We start from the raw sequence: 27563 nt of genomic DNA on the forward strand, positions 1-27563 counted from the left end.
CTGTTTCCTGGAGAAGGGAGCACAGATAGTCTGGTATTCAGTTCTGTCACAGGGCACTAATTTTATCCCTTTTCCCCCATATCAAGCCAAATAGCTTGCGCCGGAAGAAAGGTTATCAGGAGATTGTATCATGTGTGTCCTCACACAGAGAAAAGGAGAGACTGAGCTGCTGCTCTGCACTGACCTGCAGTAAGTACAGGGTGGTGGAAACAGGTGAAAAAGGCCCCATCCATTTTGCATCTCAGATCTGGCAATTGGTCAAGCATACACACACACACACACGTTTGGTTGGTTGGTTGGGGAGTTTTTTTGTTTTGTGTTTTGTTTTGGTTTTTTAAATGGGAGGTTGGCAAGAAATGTTAGTTGGGTAGTTCTTATGGTACCCAAATCAGGGAGGCAGATAGGAAAAAGTTACGGGACTATTACAGGCCCAACCTGAGCCATCCCGTGGAAGGACTTTTCCCATAAAGGGGAAAACATTACTTGTTATAGACTTCCCTCTTTTAGCTGGTCCAGGCAAGCCATGTCTGATGCCCCCCCTATTCCCACAAGGAGATTAGGCTGGGCATCCATATGCTCTCCAGTGCCCCTGGGTACACCCAGTCCACTAGAAATCATCCAAATGGCGGCTTTCTCCTGGTGACCAGAGCACATCAGACGGGACGTCCTCCCCACCCCATCCCACGTGATAAATTGTCCTTGGTCCCAGGTGAAGGGAGGGACCAGGGACCGTTACAGGGGTAAGGGTGAGGGGGACGTCTCACAAGCAACTGCATGTTTGGTGAGTCGGTAGGGTAAACAGTTTATAGCCCTTAAATACTTCCAGAGGGTCTGTGTGGCCAACCCTCGTAGCGGGGTGGTTGACTATCCTTAGTTTAATGGAAAGGACATGCCTTTTAAAGACCACCGTACTTAAAAGTGCAGAATTCTTGTATAGTTTGGGCCTCATTTTTTGTTTTCTCCCACTCTGCAGGAAACAATTACAGTCAAACCAGGCTTTACCCAGAAATGCTGCTGCATCGAAGTTGCAGGGTGTCAAGATGAATTCCTCCTTCACTGTGCAGAGAGAACAAATGGACACAGGAGCAGCGGCTGCTGCAATTGAAAAAAAGAAAAAGAAAAAGAAAAAAAAAAAAGAGTAGGGTGTGAGCCCTCAAAGGAGAGGGGAATTCTTTTCATCGGCAGGTAAGACATACTAAACACTAATTCAGCCTTAAAAACATGCTACAAAAACTACAGTTCCTTCTCTCTACTGTCTGGAGCTGAATGCAATCACGCTTGTGCTGGGAACAGAGTGACCTGGCAGAGTCAGAACCAGATATATTTCCAAAAAAATCACTGTGCGCTCAAGAAAGCCCTCTGCTTTGCGAGGGAGATGGAGCAGCCCACAAGGCACAACTGCCCTGAACAGCTCATTAGTGGATAAAGTTATTAACACACCCACAGTGGAGGAGTAAAACAGAAAACACATTATAAGATGAACAACACGCAAATGATAATTCACAGCTCCATAAGCCGTCCCACGCTCAGACTTTTGTACACTTCAGTGAAAACAAATTCGAATGCATTAGAGAGGCGAAGGAAAGTGGCAATGGCCAGAAGAAGAGATGCTGCGTCTTTTCCCAGAAGACCAAGGGGCGAGTTCAGTGCTGACAGCCACACCAAATGGCTCTGATCTTTCCCAGCACCGGTGGGACTTCTGGAAGCACAGACCTACTGACTTGTTTCTTCTCCCCCACTTCAGCTTTTCAGACTTGAGTAAAATCCTGCAAAATGCCTTCTTCGCAGCTTTCCCACCCTCCGCATTCACCCCTCCTGTAAAACCCCTACTTTTTGCAGAAGCTGTGATGAAGCCCCCAGTTGACAAGCTGTGAATTTAGAGCTGCAATAAGTGAAAGAAAATCAGTCTTAATGTGTTTACTTTCTGGTGTTCTAATACCAATTGAACACTCCCCAAGAAAAAGTCAGGGCACGCTTTGATTTGTTAATGCTTCTGATCTGATAGAGAGCTTTACATTTAACTTGCAGACCAGAGGGCAAAATTAGACCAGATAAAATCACAGTCCTGCCTGTTGCTTTTATGGCATATACCACAAGGGGGACTCTTCTACAACTTTATAGGGCAAAAATAATTTCGAAGAGAAGGGAAAAGATGAATAAATCAGTTCTGCAGCTGAATGTGCAGAGACCATTGTAGGCTTTAAGTTTTTAAGCCTGCAGGAGCTGTTAATCTGCAAAAATCATTAACAGGTATCAGTTTATGTTCATGTCCAGCTGCTGTTCTGACTCCTTTCAGCTCCTGGGTTTATATTGCGTGTTGCACATATCCTATTAATTTCTCTTAACAGAGGGGAATTTAAGAGATTTGTTGATCCACTAGATAGAAACTACAAACAAAAAACCTGACCACCCATGGAAACCTCTGATTATATTCCAGGGCTGGGAGAACCTGCCGGGCTGCCGAGGCACGTCCCCAGCGGTGCACACAGTGCAGGAGGCAGACGGTGGCATAGGCGGAGCGTGCGGAGCAGTCGTGAGACAGGTACGGGTGCGGGCTGCAGGCTGGGGTTTGGGCAGCAGAGCTGAAGGGGAATATGCCGTAGCAGAGTGCCGGGAGGGAGGGAGGAGGTGCGTGGCCCAGTGCTGATCAACTTGAGCCATCCGTGGAGTCACGCCTGCCTTAGAGTAACGCATTATCAACTGCCAGAAGAAGAACAAAAGCACAATTTAATGTTTCTGCTAACATGCACATATTTAACCGTGGTTTGCTGTATTGCTTACTAATGCTCAGCGATCATGAAAGCTTGCTCTTGCACAGCTGCATATGTCACTTTCTACCTCAGATACAGCACACATTGTAAGGCTTACTAGATTTAGAGTTCGCTTAAGATGATATATCGAAAATCAAGATTTAAAAACAGAAGCTCTGTTCCTTTTAACTTTTAGGAAGTGAATATAACAGGGTCAATAAATATCACCCTGAATTGTCTGTGCGGTGCCTTTCTTAGCTAACATGCAAAAGAAACCTTGAGTATGTATCTAACTGAAACTCTGTTATTGTGAAACTACAGTTAGTGGAAGGCTGTGGGTTTATGGTGAAAGTCACGGAAGATAACGACTAAAATGAAACTGAGAATTAACTGGCTACTCAAACAAAGTTGTAGGTGACCTCGCAATTACTTTAAAAGCTTCCCCAAAGAAGAGACGTTATCATTCTAATTAGAACTTCATTTTAGTGAGAAAAAACTTGTATTACACAGCTGCCATAATTCTCATTATAAGTGACCAAATAATTGTTCTTACTCAACATATTAAGTTCCTATTATATCTTCAAAACATTAACTAAAACCAAAAGTCAAAGGTTTTTAAGTCTCTGCTGGAGGACAGTGCTTGAAATGTTCTGCTAGTCAAAGTGCAACAGCGATGAGCGCATTTGCATCTCACGGTAGATGTACGTATCAGACAATGATGATGCCTTTAACGGTTTTTAAGATCTCAGCTGTGTACGACAGTAGGAAAAGTAAGCAACTTGCACCATGAGTGAAGAAAGGTTTTGGATTTCTCTCATCCATCCCTCTGGCACCCACACCACAGTCACATCAGGTGTCCCAAGAACACCAGGACACCCCAGCGGTCATGGAAGAAACGGGTGCATCCTGGCTGGCCATCTGCTTGTGGCCAACTGAATGGGTAACAGCTGAATTCTCGTCTTCCTCTGGGGGCACAGAAACGTTAATTTGCTTCTCGCTTTCCTCTACCCAGCTGTCAGTTTTCCTGAAGCTTGTGGAAACTTAATTAATTTGGAGATGCTAACCCTCCTTGAAATTTGAATGAAGTCAGTCATTTGGTTCAGAAATTATTCAGAGCAGGCGGACAGGTGGGTGGACACGGCAGTCACATAAGTGTTGTTTCCCTAGGAAATCATACTGAAAGAGAGTAACAACAACATTAGAAAAACAGAGGTCCTCAAATCTTAGGAGAGCTAATTAGGACCTCATAACTGTTGGAGGACTACTTGTTGGTAGACAAATTTTGACCAGGCATCTGGGAAGTACCGGGTGATAAACGCACATTGGTGTAGTGATGCTGCAGTGCTGGGGGTGAGCACTTCCCACAAGATAGGGGCATGACTACGGGTAATAGGACACTCTGCCAAATATAAAGACCAAAGTCAAATCTGTAAATAAAAAAATCACTTAGAAAAGAACTTGAATTCCTGAAAGTAAGGGCAATCAGCAGCATCTAGTTGAAATACTGGCCAGACTTCAGATGCCTGTGCGATGTCACAAAACCAACGCTTTTTAATGCAATCTGGCAAGTTTAAGGTCAATGGAAAGTTGATGTGTAATGCAGCATAGAAAGAAGGCACCACAGAACCACGCCACAGAAGTGATGAAGCAGGAAGTGAGTAGGAACGATATTTCTTAAAACCAAACTCTGAAGGTTTTAATGGGAGGAAATAAGTAGTGGTTTGGGCACCAAAGGAGAAGCAACAGTAGTGATCATGATACAAGAGTGTTTTTTCAGTCTGCCTTTGGAATTTAAGATTAATGAGAAGCGCTACTGTAAGAAATCTTTTTCGTTGGTTGGTTTTGGAGATTTTAGTGATCCTATAAGATCAAAACTAACACTCCTTTCTCTGGATTCAGCTAGAAAGATTCTGGAAATGTGTTATTAAGCAAGACTGTAAAAATTAAACACTTCTTTCCTATACCTTTTTCAGAAGATAAGAGTCTGCAACATTTATTATAATGTAGAGTAGGAAAGCGAACGCATCTACTCCATCTGCTTTGCAAATCAATAAATTCACAGGCTAAAACTAGCAGTGTTAACACAATAGTCTGTACAAGTAGGGTCATCAGCAGAATGCCTGCTTAGGCTGAACTTTTAACAACATGGTGTTTAAAAAGGAAAAAATAATCAAACTACATTAGAGCGTATGTATTTTTACAAGAACTTCATTAGCCCACTTAAGCAAAGTCACTTGCAGGAGCACATGAGATTCTTGCTTCTAATCTCCACACCTTTTGTTGCCTCAGTTTTCCCCTGCTGGGTTTGGGGGTTATATTTTCCTCTTCAGTTCAGCCACACAGAGCTGTATTCAACTGTAAACAAAATCTCCCCAACACTACCTACCTGACCAGACCTTTTATTTTATCTTTTACATATAAATATAAGATTTCCTAGAAAGATGGAGAGGAATTAAAGACCAGCTAAAATTCTCACATTATTGCTAGACTGCTAGGAACGTCCCATTCATATTGCACTGTTCAAATACAAATAAAAGCTACTGTCACCAGCAGCGACACAGAATACCTGTCCACCAAGTGCTATTTCACTCCGTATTATGGAATACATTTAAAAAAAACCCAAAACGACAAACCCAAAGCAAACAAACCCAAATAAACCAGTAGCTTTGGATAGTCGAATGCCATCGTGATGCTAAAGTACTCCAGAGAAACCTCGCAGAACTGAATGAGTGGGCAAAAAAAGGGAGGTAGGTGACTTTCAGCAGAGAGAAATGCAAGGAAATGCATCCAGGGAAAAATATTCCAAATGCTACCTGCAAGATGCTGAACTCTGGACCGATAGGCTCAACTACAGGAAGAGCTCCTGGAGTCATCACTGACAGTTCTTGGAAATCAGGGCACAGCCTAACATGTATCAGTAACCAAAAATAGTCAAAATAATTGGGCATCATCAGACAGATCATAGCAGAGATGGCATTTTTCTACTTCATATTTGCATGAAATGAGAAAGAAGCTAGGAAAGGCCAAACACTTCTTCCATGCAAATCCCACTGCAGTTCCTTGCAAAAAAAGACAGCGAAAACTGCCTTGGATGGTGAACCTTCATTGGAAAAACACCTTTCACTGAAAAGTCAGCTTGTTTAACTAATGCACGCTATAGCCAGGCTGCTTTACTAGCACTAATATTTCTGTGTTCTGGTTCTGGCATTCAGTACAGATGATCTGCTTTTAAATCCACCTTTATAGAAACAGCACGGAATCAATGCCCATAAACCAACCTGCCAAAAAGGAAATATGGAAACAAGAGTGGGACCTACAGCGGGGAATGTGTCTGAGGAGTTACATATTTACACTTAAAAGGATTATGGCCTTAAGCCCTGAACTCTGCAATACAGAACTAATATGGCTCAAGCTAGCTAGGCATGAAAAAGACCAGTTGTGAATAGCTTCCATAATGAGCTTACTATAAAAAAGCACTTCAAACCAAGTCCACGTTACAGTGTTTCTTGTAGTTATTTCAGTGCATTCGTAAAGATAGTTTCCTTTTATAAATCCATGTAGCATTTTGCTGCTTGAATAAAAGGAAGAGTCCATATTCCAATAGTTATAAACCTTTTCATTTATTATTAAAGCTTCTAAAATATGTATTAGTAATAAGAGCCAAGGCCACATTCTCATATGAAATGGCCTCACAGAGGTCCCCTTTGCTAAGGCTATGTAAGAATTGGTTTGTCCCTGGATGGTCTGTTCTTCTGTGCTTTATTCAGGAGACCCACTCCTCCATTTTTTAAATGCAGCTAGAAACCTGCATTTCAGCAGCAACAACAACAACAAACATTGGAGGAGTATTTTTCATTAGTTCCTAAAACATCCCTCTTCCTGGATGATGCGTTCCTGTAACACGCTTGCCATCAGTCGGAATTCACGTTACTGCAGTGCAGAGAGTTTTCCTATATGGAGGCATGGTCAGTGTGTGTGCCCGCTGAGCATCCTTTGATTTTAACATCAGTCATGCTCAGAAGCTGCAGTGCTACGGCAGCTACTGCATTTCAAAGACTTCATCGCTTTAACAGCCTGCCCCTAATTGACTCAGCCAGAAAACATCAAACCTAAAGCATTGGTGATGTTTTCTTGTTAACCTCCAATAGCTAATTACTGCTTAAGCCAGCCTTTCACTTTCCTATACATCCATACGTAGGTGTAGAATGCAAACAATGCAGCTGCTCAACAGCTATCAGAGATCTCCTGGACAATGGACAAAAAAAAAAAAAGCAGTTAGCTCTTATGAAGTGGATATGGTGTTTGGAGGAGAAGATATGAAGGATGGGAACCGAGGGTAACCTATGCCCCCTCTGCAAAAGGAATCGCTCCGTTCCTAGCGACCTGCAGCGAAACCAAGACTAAGGCTCAGCGGGCAAGCTGTACTTGGGGACTTACCCTGGCTGGCTGGACGCAACAAGCTTGGCCCTCAACTACTATAGTATGCTACCAGCACAAAATCCCAGCACATGCTAAACATATTTGATACAAGTTTATGTAATTCTGGGAGATGGTTTGATTTTAATCGGCAAATTAACTCCCTTGGTTTTTGGCCAAAGCAGGAAGCTTCCTCAAGACGGACTTAAAGTTGATACTATCCCTTCAGAGCCTATCTGCAACATTATGTGACTAACTACCCCAGGCCTTAAGTATCAAGACCATAATCCCCCCACCCTTTTTTTTTTAAATTTTTACAAGCAGTCTATGGGTCAGCAAAAGAAGGTCTAAAATTTGGAAAAGGTATACCCATCCAGCTGTAGCAGCCACAGTTTTGCACTTACCTGTGCTCAGGGTACTGCCAATAGCAGGGTGGTGTGCTTACATACCGGCAAAGTCTCTGCTCTTAAGTGGACGTTAGGAGGACTGTAGTTCCAGCTGCTGTCTCGTATGGTTTATTAGATTTTATTACCCCAAAATTGTAACAGTTGAGCATATTTCCTATGGAGGCTAAACTAGCAGCACTCAGATGAATGTGTATCACTGTCTAGGATTAATTAATTTCTACATCCCTCTTCCCCGCCCAAATTCCTAAAAAAGCAAATCTTGCCCTCATCTGATTTCTCATGCAACATGCCAGGTGAGTGGATGCTGGGAAGGAAGCACAAGAAATCAAGGTGACACGTCCTGCAGTAGCAGCAGATGGGGTGTTCCGTTGTACTGGCAGCCTGTTACCTTGTTTTTAAACCTCAGAAGCTTTGCTGTCTTCTTTTTATACTTTTTTCCTTCAGTGACTACATCTTCCTTAGTTTGAGGACGTGGAGGTTATCAGGAAGGCTGGAAAGCTGTGTCATAAACAGAGCAGCTGCTGAAATCAGTGTGATTTTTCTGCTTGCCTTTGTGGAGACTACAGCTGAGCACTTTGCCTCCTGCTAACCCAAACTCATTTGGCACGAGCAGCTATTTAGCCGTGTTACCTTCACAGTGGCACAAGCAACGTGCTCCGGCTTCAATGAGAGCTACACCTCACGCCTGTGGGCACAGGGCAGCACGCAGGCAGCTCTGGGTCCGTGTTTCAGTCACGGCCACGGCATGCGTCCAGCACGTGGGACCAGGAGGGAGAGGTGCTGCACCGCCACGGAGTGACTGCTGCTGCAAAGTCCTCCCGGCGCGCTGCAGTACTGCAGCCACGTGGCCCCGCTTCCTGAGCTGCCAGTCTGGCGGTCATGGTATTGCACAGCGATAATGAGTGCTGCTGCAGGTTTCATCATTTTGCTATTTCTCCCTCGTCCTGCTCCCTTTAAGATATATTCAGTTTTTTAATCAGAATGTCCATCTTTCATTTACAGTAATCTCTCCTTAACCATTAGCTTGTTTTAACAGGAAGATCTATTTTATCTACTAGTCTATGTCATAGCTATACATTTATAGATGGAGAAGGATGCACAGGTGGGTGCATGCGTGTGTACAGATACACATGCGTATGTGCACGAAGAGAGCAAATCCCCTCCAAGCAAACAAGAGCATGGCTATTCTGCAAGTCCAGAAAAAAAGGGACTGTAATTTGTCATCTTGGCAGGATAATTAGCCTGGGCAGCACAATGCCCAGCGTGGCTGTACTCTGGCACCCGTGCTAGACTGGGTATCTCTCCACGCACTGTTCAGAGTCCTGTCCCTCCTGTCCTTGCTCACCTTTTTTAAGGAAACGAAGGAGGAGCCAGCGGGTGAGCCAAGCTTGGCTTCTGAACATGAGATCTGGGAGCACCGCTTCTGTTCCCTTCCTGTGCTTCTGACTCACTTGGATTTGACAATCCCATCCACAACCAGTGTTTCACCACATTGTGAAGGTCTTTCAAGGTGCCTACAGGCCACTTTGTGCCCTGATGTCTACTCAGAATTCATTTACCTACGCATATTGATAGTGTAACTATGCAGATTTTTCAGTCTGCAAGGGAAAAATGTGTATCAGTAAATTAAACTGATGGGAGAGACAAATATTTACTATTCTCACTTGGCTTGATGATGGTATTAAGTTTTGTAGTTTACTGCATTCTTATACTTCATGTTCCTCATTTAAACAGTGGTGATTAATCAGGATTCATTCACCATTTTGTTTACCCTGCCTTCCTAGGACTAGCATGCTGTGGTAGCTTTTTGTAACACTAAATCAGGGCAGACCCTGCTTAATATTTTATGTATTTAAAAATTGCACTTTCCTTTTTCATTAAAACAGCCTCTTACCAGCATTTCTGAGATAACAAGTTAGAGTAAAATAGCTCTTCGTGAATGCTGTTAGAGAGATGCTCTCTAAGTCTAATTTCTAAAATGTAATACTTTGAAAAATAATAATCTTTCTACCTGTGAAAAATTAATCAGATTAAATGAAGACCTTAATATACTTTCCCTTGGTGACCTTTATCAAGGAAATAAGTAATTCTTTCTTAGATACTAAAAATAATCATGGCAAACTAGAGTTTCTCTAAACTCTCCTGTTGGCCTTCAACACGGGCATTAAGGAGAATCTAAAGCGTTACCTCGGTGAGTAGCAGCTAAACCACGGGAGTGCTGAACACTGTGGTTTTGCCACATTTTCTCACAAAAACCAGTGACCCACTTGCAGTGGGGCGTGGCTGGGAACCACTGACTGTATCACACAGCGCACAACTTGCCAGTAGCTCCACGGAACGGTTCAGTGCCAAACGGGAGCGTGTTACGGAATGCAGCACTTGTGAGAGGTTGGGCTTAACTCTCGCAGGAATGAAACACCATCGGCTCCAACCCACATGATCGGTGGCAAATGCGGGGTGCCAAACTCCTACGAGACCACTGTCCTCCGAAATGGAAACTTGCTAGCACGTGTATTTAAGCAACCATCAGTTAGTCGGAGACACGATGTGAGACATTTATATGCCTCAAAAGACAACAGATAATCTCTGGGCAGCCAGAGAGATGATGGACACACGTACTGCAAATCTCACTGCTGAGGAGAACCAAGGATGATGGATTTCACCAATGAGCCATTAACTATCAATCTCAGCAGCACTGATGTACAACACGGCTTTGTGGTGCTATCAATATAAAGGCCTATATTCTCCCTAAACTCTTGAAACAAAACTAAACCTCCCTTCAGTGTAACACAACATTCAGTTCTGCACCAAAGCTACCCTTCTCTATAAGCATCCTGTCCCCGGCTCCCCAAAAATCTCCCCAAAACCTCTGATTGTACTTCTGTAGCACTCACAGGGCTGCCAGGAACAGGCACTTGCAAAGTTTCTGATAACTGCTGCAATGAGTACCTGCCCTCGCATTTGACTTTGCCAGGTACCATGTGCAGAGTCTTCTGGGAATAGAGAACAGAGTCTTGAGCGGTATGCACTAAAAAAGGCTAATTTTACCTTTGTTGCCTTAAAAAGGTGATGTTTTCTATTCTTTAAGCATTTTAGTAGAGCTTTGAGGGTGAAGAGAAAGATTTTTTAGCAGTTTGACACAGGAGCTTGTCCTTGCTTCTTGAAGAACGGCAAAAGCGCCACTGTACAGATGCTGTCCCTTCCTCAAACACACTTGAATACAGCGCACACAACGTACCAGCTATTATCCACTCCAAGCAAGGTCAGCCTGTCCAGGGCTAGAGTGTCAGTGGGACCTCCTGAAAGCCAAATACTGCGGAAAACCTACAGGACAATGCAAAGCATGGTAACTCGGAGGGTCTCCATGTTACTGCCCACAGTGCCCTGGTGGATTTGCTGCCCGAGCAGCTCTGTGGAAGCTGCTGCTCCTTGCCAGGTTGAGAGCATACAGATTAAGCCCCCTCGGGCTAGAACCACTTACTATTTCCAAGTAGGCTTCTCCACACAACTGGGATCGGGAGCTTGCATCCCCTTCTGCTGAACTCCAGCACGGGCTCCCCATGCCTGCTCACCCCACGCTGGCTCCTTGGACAGAGCCAAATGGCAGCAATTTCCAAATGCCACAGCCACCTCTATGTTTCTATGGCAACCGTATGGGGACAGGCAAACACTCCTCGGAATGCTGCAACTCATTCTGGGTATCACTGCGGCATCACGGACGGCCATTGCTTAACTACATGCAAACAGTTTGCAGGGTTGGCGTTGCTTGTGTTGGGTGGCTCGCAAAAGGAACAACATAATTTTTATCGTGTATTGGTAAGAGCAACAATCAGCGCCAGAAAGATAAACTGCGTTCTAGCTGTCCGGGAAAAACCTTCGGTTTTGTTACGCTACGAGTGAATTACCCGATTCTGCTCAAGATTCTGCTACACTATTGATCCAGGCCTGTGCTACAGCTTTTATCATTTGATCAGCTGGGCTTAGTGCTCCTAGTCCAAATAGTGAAATTACTGAAACTCTCTTCTTCCAGTAATACAGAAAAAAGGTAATATTCCTCAGTACTCATCTAATGGGCTTTTGAGAACCAGCCTTCAAAATTCACTTGACAAACTGCACCATTCTTCGGGTTTATCAATACTTTGTAATAAATGCAAGTCTTGCTCAGACTATAAACAACGAGACAGCCAACGGTAACTTAAAGTTCCCATTTCTGCGTGCAGCATTTGAAGGGTCAGCAAGCAAGCATGTGCTGAGCAGGAGAAAGCTGCTGCCCTTTTTATTTCTGGCTAGCTGTGTGTCTTGGCACAGCCACGAACTAGGGCTTGATGAGAAAGCATTCAAATTTATACCCCTACTTGCAGCACAATTATACATATTACAAGGTAAGAAGCGTTTATCACCATCCACCAGCTCTAAAAGATACTTATTTGTGAAGCTTTGAGTTACAACTGACATTTGCTAGAGGCAAACGGATGTGAAAAGCAGCAGCCACTTCCCAACCACCGAGATCATCACACAGAAGCAACCTGGGGACGACCACCACGAGAAACCAGAACCACCGTGGCCTTGATCCATTAGGGACTTTTTAAAATACCAACCTGTATTCCCTTAGGAGTGTGCGACACTTTCCAGAAAGCACTTTTGTGGTTGTGACTGGCCCAAAATATCCAGTTCCCACTATATGTTGTTCTACCATGTAAGCTGAAATTTGTGTAAGAGATTGGTGCTGTTCTCCCACTGCTAAAAACTCAGATTTCTTTTCAGTCTCTTTTCCATTTTGCTGACTGTGCAAGTTTTCCAGCTACATAACCAGGTTCTGGAAGGATTCAGCCCGGGGGATGCCGAGTGATCACGCTGTGACATCACTCCGCCGGCAGAAGGCACCAAGACGGACACGCACAGCACTGCCACAACCGCACTGTCTGTTCCCTGACACCAGCTCAGACAAATCCTGGGTGCAAGGACTACCTACCATTAATGCATCAATATTTTAAGCTTCCCAACAGTCCCCGATAGATCTGCGGGGCTTTCTTTGCAATCTTGTTCATAGTACTATATGCTTAAACACAGGGGAAAAAAAAGTTTCTGTTTTATTCCTGACATTCCTTGTTCTGCCTCACAGTGGGCATTACACTGCCCTTCTACAGCCACGTCGTCGGTCATTTGAACCTTGCTTATACTGAAAACGTAGCAGACGCCGAACTAAACCACTAAACGATCCGTGCCTGCTTGGAGGAGTGTACAAATGAAATCAATGTCAGGAGCAATGATTATCACCTTGATCGGTCAGCCAGTGAGTAGTTCTGCCACCCAGGGGAACGTGCTCATGCCTTGCATCAGCTTTACAAATTTCAGTGGTTAAATAGTTGTAAATTATATCCCAAGACCCAGATACTTTGTTCTACTTACTGTATCCACCAAAGCCATGCTAATACTTAGCTTCCCAAAGGAAAAGTAGAAGTGAGCTTTTTTTACTGTGTCAGTCTGTACTGTTATTGCTGTTGGTTCTGGCATCCACTGCCTGCTGACAGTCTAAAATCTGTATTAATTTACAGTATGGCATCCCTAGAAAATACAGATTTGAATGCTGTATTGATTTACAGTATTACATCCACAGATAACAAAAAAGAAAAAATAGCCCCCCAAATCTTCGGCACCTGTGAAAGCCCTTTCTATGCCAACAGTATTCAAGATTTTGAAAGCCACTACAAATTTAGCTAAACTGGAGTTAGATTTTAGATAAACCCCACCTATTACTTAAAAAGTTAAATTTCTTATTGAAACTTCTTATTGAATTTCTTAAGCTTACTGCATTGTGGGAAAAGTTCTGAGCGCTTGGACAGCGCAAAGGAGACAGTATTGACAGGTTTTGCCTTCGGTAAGCATGGACAGCACTGCTGACCACCGGTGTTAGGCCCGACAATCCTTCACAGAGCTAGAGCTAAAGCTGGTACAGCTGTGAGTCTCTAGAAAAAGAAATTTTTTTCTTCCCCCCTCGGAAAATTGAGACTAGCTGGGAGAAAATGTTTCTCTAAAAAGCATATGGCCTTATCAAAGTATATGTTCATATATAGTATGAACCAAACTGACAGATCTTCCAATAAAAATGATGTAGTGAAATAATAACAGTATCTTAAACAGGATTAAAATATAATATTTTACTAGTTATTTCAAATAATAGATTTTTTTTTCTTCCATCATTCTTATCTATATGTTCATACTCTAAACTCCAAACAGCTATTTTTTATTAGGTACCAAGTGCTAATATGCCCAGATAAAAGAGTTAGGAGAAAGAAATACCCAGTCTTTTTTTTTTTTTCCTTCCTTGTGTAGTAGGCTACATTGCATTTCTCGTGCCTAAAAACAAGCACCATCTCTCAAAATATTTGGTCGGAAACCTCAGCTTGAAAAGGAGGTATTTGCAGAAATGTCACATTTGCATCGACATAACATGCGCACAGCTTCTAAAGACAAACGTTAAGAGGACTCTCGTGGAGGAGGACCTGTGCAAGGGGAAAACGAACACAATCACAGTAGCAGAAGTCCATTTACTGCCAGGGCAGAACCAACAGCCATCGTCATCCAGATCTTGTGGCGAAACTTCAACTATAGCAACAGGGAAAGAATGATGATGCCAACCATTTCCTTACTAATTGCACACATTTATCTGTTGACTCCTCCTATCTTTCGAGCAGTATCCATATTGTTCTCACAACTAGTTTGATCTTACTCTGAAAAAAAAGTTTGCATAATAGAACAGGACACTTTTTTCTCATGTGAAGATGTATCTTCTTTTTTTCTTTCCTACATCACATCGGAGAAGAATACTTTGCTCTGTATTGCCAGTGTCTTTTAGGTATGGGGGATTACGAACAGCGGCATTTCTCAGCTCCCTATTCAATTGTAACACAACACACTCACTACTTTGAGGTACAAATAGAAATTATAAGCAGGTGCCAAAATTTATGTAGTGTATTTTACAAGTAATGCTTACTTAAAGTTTTTGAAACAATTCTGTGTGTGTGTTCTGACACCCTTTGCCCTTCACGGATCCGTTCATGCATATTAGTGTCGTAAAATACTCACTTTTTATCCTCCTCACCATGATCCATTTGTCTTCTCAGCAGGTTTATGTTCAACACTATTGGAGTGGAATGGTGATTGTACCATTTAACCCAACAGCTAGCTGGGCTTGAAAATGTATCCATCCCCTTCCTATTAATTACTCTTTAATGCCTATTTCTATCACACAGACTCGTGTATCATCCTGGTTTATTTCGGAGGAATATAGCCATAGGATGACAATTATTGATGGAGCATAAAAACTGGAGCTAAAGACCGTATAAAGAAGAAAACAGAACTCATGTGGGAAGAGATGAAAAGATGAAAGATTGACTAGAGAAGAAAATTGGAATGAGCTAATTTACAAAAGAAAATGAACAAACCACGGCCAGGTAACTCTGAATAAGATTAATTGCTACACATTTCCTTCCTCTTTGCAATTTTTATCTTATTTAATCTTCTATTCCACTTTTCTATGTAACGGTGCTATTCTCTTATAAACTCTGATTCCACTCTTAGTTAAGTTTGCTAGCTGTTTGCATAAACTGGTATATCACTATCGACTTTGGTATCGTTACTCAAATTTAAGCCAGCCGAGGATTTGCTCCATTGACTTTCATGGATTTATTTTTAATTTATTACTCTGAGTTCAGAATCAAGAGCTCTGGATATAAATCTTGAACATAAATAGACAATTTCCAAATCTAAACAGTATAGCTACAAGTACCATACAGAAAAACAAGCTAGGCATGTATAGAACTGTCTGAAAAGTTAACCAAGTGTTGCTGTGCATTTATTAGTAGTTTACTGTTTATTAAACAATAAATCAAGATCCAAAAAACCTAATTAATTTAAATGAAGTATTGTTTAGTGAAATGGGAGCCTGTCAAAATAGTTGGGGAGGACAATTAATTGGTACAAATGTGAGTGCAAATTTTGTTTTAAACTTTAAAGCGTGTCGTTTGTAGTATACAACATATGTGCACAATACAAATCTCATACATTTTCCTCAGTGACAATAAAAAGCGCAGTTTATTATAAACTGAAGTAAAAATTAAAATAAAAAAAAATAAAATCACAGTTTTGTCATTGGTATGTGAAGGTTGTTCCAAGGGCCCATCCAGAGCTCCTCTTCATCTGACTGTGTGTGTTCGCTGTGCGACTCCAAGGGCTCTTTGACATCCTCATTATCAACAACTGACTCCTGCTCTTCTGTGCTTTTCATTTTGGAGCCCCCTGGCTTTGTTACTATATTTTCGGCCCCTATCGTAGAGGAAGCAAATGAGACACTGCAAGGTCTTGTGTTCATTTTATCACTAGAAGAGTGTCCCTTTGACAATGTGTTCAGTGGGACGTTCTCCTCGTGTGTCACTGCAAGCTTGTCCAGTTTCTTGAATTGTTTCCCCAGCCTCACTGGAGATGTGACTTTTAAATTATTACCAAGGCAAACGCGACGGGTTCTGACAACAGAGCCGTTCTGTGCAATGTAGATGTTACCGTTGATGTTGTTTTGAATATTCGGGTTATTAAGACGATTCCTCTGGCTGGAATCGGGGGCGCTGTCTTCTCCGGTGGAGCTGGTCTCATACTCTGGGTCGACTATCAACTTGATCCTTTTCTTTCTGGCCCACTGTTTGACAATAAATAGAGATGTCGTTAAATCTCAGCACTATTTCTTACAGTTTCCTGCCCTTTTTCTATCTGTTATCTGGACACTCGTATGAATTTTTATTAACTTGGTCTTTTGTACCCTTCCTTCTTAATTGTTTTGATTACCACTGTGTGCCAGTTTGTGTGAACACACAAACAATTCTTTGTACTAAAAAGTTATAAGAAACTCATTTTAGTTCGTGAGCTGCATAATGTGAGTCAGAGTGTATAAAAACTGTGATGTTTTTCTTCAGGTTTGGAAAGCAGTGACAAATTTGTGTTTGGTGGTTTTTTTTTCTGCTAAAGATGCATTCAGCTGTGCTCCCATTAAGTCAAAGTGCACCTTCTTTGGAGAATTCTGAGGATGGAGACATTACTTTCTGAAAGAAAACTTCTGTAAATCACGACATTGGTAAGCCAGTCATATTTTGACAAAGCAATGTCTCAGTCCGTCTTTACAAAGAGAGATGAAAAACAACTAGATTAATAACCCCTTCTAACAGAAACTGGAAGGCACTGATAATGAAGTCATTGTGCAAGTGATACTTCTAAGAAAGTCCTGTACTAATGGGTAAATGCTAGGAAGGCCTTAGAAGTTTTCTTCCAGAGTATTACTACATTGTAAATTCAGTGCAGAAATGGCACTGAGCAGGCCTGTTTTTACATGCACAACACATCAAGCAGAGAAAGATCTCGGGACCTACACAAGGGAAATTCTCAGGCATGACGCTGGGAAAATTGCCAGGTTAAAAGAAGAAAAGCTTGATGTAAGGCTTTGTGCCAGTTCCAAGCTAATGGGATCAATGCAGATGCTTTGCTATTAAACGGAAGATGGTGGAGAAATGAGACTTTAGATTTTATATAATTTATATATTTTTTTAAAGAGTTAATGCAAACAATTTCCATGTTGCTGTGACTTTGTACTAATAGCGATTACACAAAACCCATTACTTATTTTAATTTATAATTGATCTTTTTAAAATAAATGCCTCCTTGCAGTACACTGAAACAAGCTACTATTATTCTTGAATTAATAATGCAAACACTATTATTTCACTGAGGCAGCAGATACCATCACAGTTAACTCCCACTGCAATACATAGACATGCACACAAGACAAGCCAGTTTTTAGAGAAAGAAAATCATGCAAGGTAGAAACGGGTGATGATTACTCTTAAGCTTTTGAGAAGTTACACTTTGTACAAATTACTTAGAGGCCTATTCTTTTATTCCTGGTAAAGACATACAATTTTCTTCACACAGATATATTCAGGTGGATGAAAGGACTGACTAGTTTACATGGGATTGACATTAAAACACTGTGTGCAGCTACAACTTTGTGCTATACGGGAATACAAACATGTAGGTAAGTGATCATAAATCTAGTTGACATTTCAACTGGAGTTAAAGACAGTACTTGAAAAGTTAGTATCACGCTTTGCAGCTCAACACTAATTGTCCTGCCAGGGTAACTCCACAGCAGGCTCAAGTATCTTAAAAATTCAAACATTCTTCTCTCGCCGTCTAACAGAGACTTCCTGGCAGAGCTTCGGTGCACGTGCCAGAATTTGTACTAGCTTTAAGTACTCACTCACAAGACTAATCCAATACTGGCTCAAAGCTTTAATTTTATTTATGCTTCTTATGGCTCATCTGGATAAATCTATTGGTTGAGAAGCAACTCCGTGGCTTTTGATACAAGGTAAATAAAGCACAGATAGCTTGTGTGTATACAAGGCTTGCGCGCTCCGTGTGCTGACAGCATGGATAAGAGCTCCATGAGGAGGTACATCATGCAGAGGTTGCTTCTTATATGAAAACACAAAGGCGACTTCCGCTCTCAATAACAGAAGTCCTTCCTATGTAATCATGCTCATTCTGAGTGGAACTATGCTAATGAAAGTGCTACAAGATTTCTCTATTGAATGACATCAGATATTCCAGGTTATTGAATTTTAAAAGGCAGATACCAAAATATAGAACATAGTTGACAGTTACCTTCAGCAACACTTTGCTGTTACACATCTCCAACTTTTAAACAGATGTTTAAAAAAAAAAAAAAATCACTGTACTGTTAGGTGGGAAGGGCAGAAGTTGGAAAATGTAATCCATGTCCTTTTCTGACCAAGCTCACTTGGTACACCTACCTCTGCATTGCTGTCTTGTACATCACTGCTACCTGAAACCTGAATGCCATGATCCAGAAGCAGTCTAATCCCAGCGCTGCTAGTAATACTCTGCAGTTTTGGGAGTGTTGCTTTGCTGCAATTTCAGTTGTCCTCCCTGCAAATAGGGCTGATGTTTACAGCAGAGAACTCATTTGAAAATCAGCAAATGCTGTATGGTAGGGGAACATAAGGTGAAACCATGTATGACTTGTAAGTCTTTTCATCCTCATCAACAAATTCCTGTTCTTCACTGAATTCCACGTTTTGCCCCTTCCCGCAGTGTTCCATTTTGTGACAGAATAACCTGCACAAACACAGAGCCCGTAATAGGTTTGTGCCATCAGATTTGTCAAGCTATCCATCACAGCTTAATGCAAAATGCAATGTTACTTTGCTTCACAATGTGCCTAATGCAAAAAGGATTAAATCTAAGAGTCAACACAATGCCTCTTTAACTACATTATTGAAATTAGCAGAGAAAAAGAAGTACTCCTTCCTACCATTGCTCGATGAAAATTAATCTTTCTATGTCCACCACTAAATATACCCGAGTAGCCTCTCAGAGGAATTATATTGGTTTGGTTTTCTACAGTTCTGTCCTTAAGACAGCATACAGGGTTCAAACGCTGAAGCGTTGACATTTTCTTTTTGGCTGTCTCTAGTCAAGTGTGTATTGCTTAGGAAAGACCACACAGAAGGCACAGCAAACAAGATCACTCCTTACTGCAAAACCTGCTGTCCACCTGCTGTCGCTCCTTTTTAAAAGGAGGTAGAATCACCAGTAGTCTCTGACTCCGTAACGGCAGTATCCAGGGTCTCATCTGACGGAGACTGACTGTTTTCCTGGGACATCTTTTTTCTTATTTTCTTTCTTTTCATGTTGGTGTCTGAACTTTGATTCTCAGTATCAAGGGAAGTAGCAGTTTTACCAGAAGTGGCACTAGTTGTGCTTTTTGTCCCTTCAGTACCTTTGGAAGTGACACTGATTTCACTTCCTAAGCAAGAAGATTCATTCTTACTGATAGTTTCCTCCCTGTCACTAGCATCTGTATCAACCTCTTCTGTGCTTTCATCCACGCTATCCTCACCATTAATAGCTGATTTTCCTCTCTTGTCTTCCTCAGTAGCAGCAGGTTTTGCATTGGCAGATGTTTCAGAAACTGCCTTATTTGTGTTATCTGCTGTCTCACGGGGGCTTGCGCTGACTTGCTCCACATCCGCTTGTTCATCTTCTTCTGACACTTCTTCTATCGTGTCTTCTATTTCAAGGCTGGCGGAGGAGGTTTTGCTCTTATAGCTGGATCCTGAAGTCTTCCTGTAGCTCGTGTCCCTGTCACTACCTGATGCATTGGAGCTAATATTTGATTTCTGGCTGGATCGCCTTGCTCTGCCACGAGAGCTACCTCCCCTACTTTTTATACTGGACCTTTCAGTGCTTCTTCTACTGCTGGACTCACTAGTCCCTGATTTGCTGTATGAACTTCGCGTAGATGAGCTCTTTGACAGGCTACCATCTTCATCGCTGTCAGAGTCTTCTTCATCATCGTCCTCTTCAGACGAGCTCTCCTCTGATTCACTGCTAGAACTGGATCCAGAGTCGTCCTCAGAATCAGAATCCCCAAAATCGTGCCCGGTTTCTTCTTCCGAGTCCACAGTACTTTCAGTGGCTTCATCTTGGTCCAGAGTTACTTTCAAGTAGTCTTTATCTTCTGACTCTGAACCAGAGCTACTACTCCTCGCGGACGACTCATCTGCGGTGTATTTTCTTCTCTTCTTTTTCTTCTCATAATCACTATCCTCGTGTTCACTCTCTGCTGTGATATTTATGGAAACTCCTGACTTTGCTTCATCTCTCTCATATTCTTCCTCTCCTTTTCCTCTTGCATGCACTGAATCTTTGCCAATAGGCTCTTGAAATTTTCTGGAGACACTAATGCGTTTTAACACATGATTTAGTTTTCTCATCGAAGGTCTGTCATCTGTCGATTTCTGGAAGTAACTTCCCCCAATAATCATGCTTTTCTCACCGTCCACTTGGCGAGCTGACATCAACTTGGCATAACTAGAATCCTTTCTACCGCCTTTCACTTTCTGCAGAATCATCGGGAATATCTTTGCTTTCTTCCACGGAGAACGAGCAGACTCAGTTCTTCCTACCGGTTTGTGAGCACTGACTGCTACGCGACTTAAATGCATCACGGCTTTTAGCTTCCTTTTTCCCTGGCTGGTCCTATATGCTCTTCCAGAACCATGTCTTAGATCCATCCCACCACCTAAAGGTCTACCTTCTATTTGAGCCCCTGCTCTCTGGCTTATACCTCTGCTTGAAGGACCTCTGCCTTGACTCATCCCCTGCAAATTATGAAAATGGAACGTGATTACAACTTTAAAGATAGTTATTGTGAAAACTCGTACCCTAAAATAAGTCAGTAGGAACAAATGCAACATTTTTTCCCAGCATCAAAACTAACTTACCTGTTTTAGAATAGCTTTTTACCAAAGTTATGCGGAAAGTTTTACTTCTAAAATAGGCTGCAAGTGCACAACTACCTTACTCTGCAACAGGGATAAATACCGGCTCAGAAATGGTCTCTTCTCATTTAACTAAAACCCATGTGATGGATTAAGAGTCTAGTATTTCTGAAAATTAGATTGAAAAAAAAAAAAGGAACATTTACATCAACTTTCTTCTGGCTGCCACTGACATTTTAAAATTTCTTTACATTCAGTTGTGAACTTTATGACAAATTAGCTTAGGTGATTGGCTTTTCTCAGTGGAAAATCACCAGTTATAGGCTGAATATTAGTAATACCCCATTTGGTTAACAATATAAAATGGAATTACCTAAGGCTATGTGGATTTTTCATTGAACAAGAAATCTACATTGAGGGAAAAATAGATGTGGATATTAAAAGAAACTCTGCAATTCATTTTTATTTCTAGAAAAAGGAAAGAGGTGCTGACACAAAACTTTACCGGTCATCAGAAGGGCAAACAATGATTAGCACTGGAAGAGCTGCTTCTTTGGTCTATACAGGACACAGTATTCTAATCAATTACAAAATACATTTCACAATGTTTAATGGTCCTTCACCTTGTTGCAGAGACAGAATCACACCAGAGACGCTTACCTCTTCTGCTGTCGATCCATGCGGGCTATAGTAGTAGCCACCGTCGTTCTCCACCACGACTTCCCCGTACTCATCGTACATCCCTGAAGGAGACAGCAATCGGCGGCGGCTCCCATACTGAGGCAATTCGTACCTGGTAAAAACACCGTCGTTTCTTCATAACATGCACCGATGCGTGCACGTGTGTCTGCACACACAGCAACAAATGCACACATATCCCGCAAGGACAAGAATTTCTTTGCTCTCTTTTCTCTCTACCTTTGAGAAGATTATTATTTTTTTTTCCTTAGCAGTAACACAATCCAAAACCTCTTCCTATTGCAATTGGCCCCGAGCCTGTTACAACTGGAGGGCGACCCGCATCGCCAGGTCTCGGGGATCAGTCAAGAATCCCCCAAGTGCAATAACCTTCTTTCCAGGTACCTAATTTTTTTGGGGATCTTTTTTTAAATTGGGGGATGCAGGAGCAAGTTCCCTGGGATCAGTTCTGCAAAATCCCTGCAAGCTTGTAAAGAACAGCAATAATCCCTGAAGTGCTTGCAGTCAGATAGGCATTATCAGAACAAGGCAGGAGGATGTTTTCTAGGTAAGTGCAAAAGGCCAGACACTGGCTGGGAACTGTGAGCAGAAAGTATCGGTCACTGAACTCAGGCTGGTGAGCCACAAAAGGGGAGGAGATGATGGAAATTAATTTCCAAGACAGCAGAAATATGCAAATAAAAAAGTAAATATAAAAACGGCATGATAGATGGGGTATACACTCTGCAAGCATAATAATTAGATTCCTTATGAAGCAGGGAGTTATACAACATCCCCTTAACTTCCAAAAAGAGTTTTGTTGTCAGCGCACACCTTCGCGGACACAAAGATTAAAGTAATCCTGAGGTGAAGGGAAGTCTCCAGATTAGGTGCTGTAATAATAAACATCACCAACCTGGAAAAGCAGTGTTTTCAGAAATATGTATGAAAAATGAAAATATACCCATGCTCATAACTGTAGTAATCTTGCCCATAGTATTCCTGCCCTGGATCAATTCCAGACTCCATACTTAACTCCTGTCGAAAGAGAAACACTGATTGAATGCAAACAGTTATACACAGTAATGACTGATGAAAAGACGAAAAAGGCGCAAAGAGGAGTACCTTAAAGGGCAAACAAGCAAAATTAAAAATGATAGTAATCTGAGGAACATTGACAACTGTCAAGAGCCATAAAGAGATGCCAACGGCAGCTTTAAATGAGCCCTTCCCTGGTGTATTCCTTGGGAGTGACTGTTCTAAGTCAGCTAAATGCAGGCGCTGTTCTAGTGTGGGACCCTGTCTCACTTACCCTGTACAAAAACCTCATTCCATAAACTGGACTCACTGCAAATACGCTGTCACTTCTTGCGCCTCTCTCAAAGGAAAAAGCTGCATTGAAAGATTAGGGCTATTTTACTTACAGTGTTTGTCAGGTCTCTTTTTTTAATGTTTTCTCAACCATCAACAATCAGGAGCAGCACTGGACTAAGCTAAGTACTTGTCTGTATCCTACAAAAGCGCCAGTGTGTCCTTAAGCTCCCTTCACACACTGTTCGGTATTAGGCTGCTCTGCGGAATACCTCTGAGCTGCAGTATCGACACAGACCCCTGGGCTTGGGTTTTGGCACGGGACTGCATGTCGTCTCCATCTCACGGCTTCCTACAGGTCCAATGAATGTCAAGTCGTGTCAGAGCATCTCGTAATTCCTTATGATGACTGCAGAAACGGTCACCATTCCGTACCACAAAAATGCCATTGATAGCAACGTCTCGCAAAAGCTACATTTGCTCTATTGCTTATTCTGGAAACAATACTGGGTTTAAAAGATTTGAAATAGGAAGTATTGGGTTTATAATCCAGGCCTTTGCACTTCACAGCAGCGTGCTGATGCTTTCGTTACCTTGGCAGGCCAACTGCTTAGTTCATCTCTAGGTACAATAATCAATTATCAGTTGAGTGACATCTGAAAAAATAGATTGTGGTTGGACAGCGAGGAAATTATTCTGTCTGTGAATCTGGATGCGAAGCTAGGAAAGCTTTCAGTCTGTGTGATGAAGTCCATGGGAGCAACTAAAAGATGCTTAAGGGGAAAACACCATGATGCGGTAAATTTAAGGTATTTAATTAAAACAACATAAATGGGGTAACAATGTCAGGACTTTCCTTTTCATCTAAAAGAGTCAGGAGGAAAAATATTACCTAGGACAGACAATTTTTTATTAGGAAATTATATAAAGCCATTAAAAAAGTTATAGAATAATTAAGAAATGAAAAATAGTGGTACCTCTGGTCTGAGAAGAGAAGGTCTCAGCAACTGCTGTTGCTACAAAAGAAAATTAGAAAGGGGTTAATTAGGCAGCAACAATTGAAGTGCAGGTCATTTGTGTTTGAGTTAAGATAGGAAAGAAATCCTAAAACCACAGGTCCTTCAGAGCCTTTTGTATGGCAGTCACCTGGATACTTCCAGACTCGGTGAGAAGCAGAACACCGCTAAGCACCTAATGTAGTAAAATCTCTCTACAGTCCAGTATTTCTTTTGCCTAATATAAATCAAATTCCCAGTTTATGTGGTGATTCTGAAAGTTATTTAACTCGAGAACTTTTGTCAGAGCCCAAGAGAACTATTGTGTCATGTATGTTGGAGACAGCAAGGAGACAATGGCAGACAAAAAATTATCCAGAACAGGCAGAAAGCAAATCTATGGGGATCGACAGTAAAGTCTGTGATTCAGCTATTTAAAACCTGAGGTGATTTGATTTCTTACCCCAGCTTCTACTGCAATACCATTGCTTTAATTCTCTATCTATATTTATATACTTCTCTGGCTTTTAACTGAGTACCTCGCAACCACAAATATACTTTAATTCGCAATACCAATAAGACAGTGAAGGATTCTCTCACTTGTTTTCTCTACAGGTTATGTGTGATTTCTTTCTGTATGCGGCACGCAGTGAGAAAAGCATGCTGACGTGAGGGAAGAGACCCCGGGAGGCTGCACAGAGAGGACCGACAGGACAACACGGCTCCTCTCAGGTGTGCTGCAGTTAAACATGGGTCATGTTTGGTAGTCATGCTGTTAATTACTCTGCAGCTCCGGTTTTCTGCAAATGACAGACCGATGCACATCACTTGCTGCTTTGTAGATTAGGATCAGATTTACTCAGGAAAATCAGTACCATTGTCCCCACACTCCTCCCAAAAGTTGGTGGCACTATTTCAGCCAAGTTTCTTGGCCAAAACCAAACCCTGAGAGACGGAGAAGTTCTATATCTGAATTAAGAGACACAAATCAGCTCTGCAAAGGGAGGAAAAATCACAGAACAACAGAAAGCTTGCAATTTGTAAAACACTATTGAATAAGGAACAGTAGGCTCCAGACGCACACCTTGAGATTAGTAAAAGTGAGCCAGCCCTCAGCAGTAAATATCAGCCTTTACGATAGAATTGTCTTTTAGAGACCTTTCCAATTATTAAATGAGTTCAACTCTCCATGTTACTCATCACTGGAGAAAAAGATGCTGCAAGAACGACAGACTACACTGAGTTGCAGAGAAGGTCTGTGTAGTCCGGTACCAGGCCCAAGACAGTGGGCAGCGGCAGATGATTAGACGTGCCGTAAGAAAACACTGCACGCCTGGAGGGAATTCCCTGAGAAAACGTTTTTGGCAGGTAGTCGAGCAGCAACCTCCTAGCGTGGAGGTTATGTTCGTGCCACCCCAGTGAATCTATGCCTCGTGAACTTTTTGAACCACTTCTACTTCTGGCCTCTAAAACACCCAGTAGCAATGAGTTTCACAACATAGGCTGTATGGGAAAGTATGTTAATGCGATTAGTATTTTAAATGTAACTGGGGAACAGCCTTACCTCTTGCTGTGCATATCCTCGCCTAGAAGTCAGGAAAAAAAAACAACATTAGTATACTTCTGTGAGACTATATAAAGATGCATATAGCCATTCTTTCTGGAGAGAGGTGAAAAGATAATGTAATTAGAAATACTACTAGCAAGAAAAGAAATACATATCTACAATACAAAATATGTTTTTCTTTAGATTTGCTCTGGACATACGAATTATTGCATGAGAAAGGCTAGTGGATCTTTGGGATCTTTTCTTGCTTTAGATTGCAAATGAATGAGAAGAAATCCCCAATCCCCAAAAGCCAGCGAGCCAGTGCACCCAGTGGAACACAGCAGAGGGAAAGGGGATGAGTGCTGTGTTTGGTTCTCCTTGCGTTCCCGTAAGAGAGGTCTGGCCCAGTCACCTTCTCTGTTGTCTCAGAGACCTTCTACAAAGAGACTCTTATTTCACACATCTGCTTAAGCAGTGAAACAGTTTCTCTTCTACTTCTGGACTTCCTGTATCCACTCGGGACTTGCTAGAAATTGGCCTGGAGCTTCTATTACTAATTTCTTGTAACAACATTATTATTAAAATGACACATTTCCTAACATTTCCTCTGCATAGGGGAGTTAAATTATTTTTGCTATCTTTGATTATTTTGCCACAGGCTTTGTGCTTTTGATCTTACTGGAAATCTTTTGTTGTTGTTCTAATTCATTTTCTTGGAGCCATTCATATGCATGACAAATGCACTTATGTCTATCAAGTTCTCTATTTTCACATTTTGTGCCAGAAAATTTAAATGGTTTAGACAAAACTAGGGAACAGCAATTTAGGTCTTAGCATTATTATTAAGGATAAGCCTGGATTTTTAATTTTTTTTTTTAAGAAGGAAAGGGTAAATGCTCAAAATTATGTTGAGCTTAACCTAGTACACAGACAGCAGTCTACGGAAATTCTTTAATTACGCTTGAGTAAATAACAAAGAACAGAGTAGAAGTCCTTTTAATTCTTTAATATCACCATCTATAAAGTTTTCTATTAATATTCAGCACATGGAATTGATTATCAGCATTAAATTAATGCTGTTGCCCATATAATATAAAACTAATGAACAACTGAAATGAAGATTTATCATCAAAAGACGATCTGTGACTTTTCAAAGCCCACTTGAGGAACACTGTATTTCGTTTCCGTATCGCCTACAACAATCTTCAGATAAAGAAGGTCTTGTGTTGCACTGAGGATAAGTAAGCCTATTACTCTTAGTTGCTCCCGAGTAGTCACTATATTGTAGATTAAAAGCGTAATATAAGTAATTCCCATTCAATTTGGAATTCAACTTTCTTAAAAATAGCACCACGCTGTGTTTTGAGAGATGCTTATACTTCTCTGATAGTTTTGTGTGGCCACGATTAGAAGGAAAAAAAGCCCCCAAAAGACAGAAAAATACCCATTCACTCAATACAGCACAAGGATCTATTCTGACAAAAAGGCAAAGGGCAAAACAACATCATTTGTTTCCAGGAAGGAATTAAAGCTCTCCACCGAGGGAGGAACTGCTTCTGGATAAACATTATCAGCCAGACTTCACTGCAGTCAGTCAGAGAGAAATCTTCAACGCAAAATGGGAAGCAAGGCCATAGTGCCTATGATGATGTAGGATAATATGACAGCTAGTATGCACTGCTGGTATGTAACGTGAAAGATGAAACAAGAATGAATTTACATGTACAAAATGTGCCGTCCTTTCACAGGTCTGTATTGCTAACATATGTTAAAGGAACTGTGATTTGCCTAAAGCAACAATTTTCCCAATTACTGGCATCCCAGCAGGCATTTGCTATTTCATACTTTGTATCTGTTTTCATATTAACTACACAAGCATCACCAACCTCAAATACTACAGATACTACTCAGCGGAGGCAACTGCTTATCAGTTTGCCCTGACTCTTAAAATGGAGGTTTCCCGCAGTTCATAGCTGGAACTGAGGAGATATAGAATCTGGAAGGGAGATGACTGATGATACGCTACTGCTCAATTTCAGCTTTGCAAACGGGTTTGCAAAGAAGCGCTCTCCACTGATGCCATCTCTGCTCCTGCTCAGAACTCA

At 41.7% G+C, this 27563-nt stretch overlaps 1 protein-coding gene and 1 long non-coding RNA gene across 3 annotated transcripts in view; one reads left to right on the top strand and one right to left on the bottom strand.

The window, feature by feature from the left end:
* Positions 1-1048: 1048 nt before the first annotated feature.
* LOC142084036 (uncharacterized) lies at positions 1049-14884 on the top strand. The gene is made up of 3 exons (XR_012674223.1): positions 1049-1185; positions 2438-2542; positions 14827-14884. It is a non-coding gene; the product is annotated as an uncharacterized LOC142084036 (long non-coding RNA).
* Positions 14885-15400: 516 nt separating this feature from the next.
* PCDH15 (protocadherin related 15) overlaps positions 15401-27563 on the bottom strand; it is an 827781-nt gene continuing 815618 nt past the window's right edge. Inside the window, exons 35-40 of one of the 2 annotated variants that reach the window (XM_075154076.1) lie at positions 25474-25495; positions 23892-23930; positions 22568-22641; positions 21586-21718; positions 19333-20805; positions 15572-16265 (exon numbers count right to left, since the gene is read on the bottom strand). In XM_075154076.1, coding sequence (XP_075010177.1) covers positions 15711-16265; positions 19333-20805; positions 21586-21718; positions 22568-22641; positions 23892-23930; positions 25474-25495 — 2296 coding nt within the window. In that variant the 3' untranslated portion in view covers positions 15572-15710. Of the gene's footprint in view, positions 16266-19332; positions 20806-21585; positions 21719-22567; positions 22642-23891; positions 23931-25473; positions 25496-27563 lie in introns of both variants that reach the window. The other variant, XM_075154074.1, reaches the window with a different exon arrangement.

This window comes from Calonectris borealis, chromosome 7 (genome assembly GCF_964195595.1).
Source record: "Calonectris borealis chromosome 7, bCalBor7.hap1.2, whole genome shotgun sequence".
NCBI classification, from domain to species: Eukaryota; Metazoa; Chordata; class Aves; order Procellariiformes; family Procellariidae; genus Calonectris; species Calonectris borealis.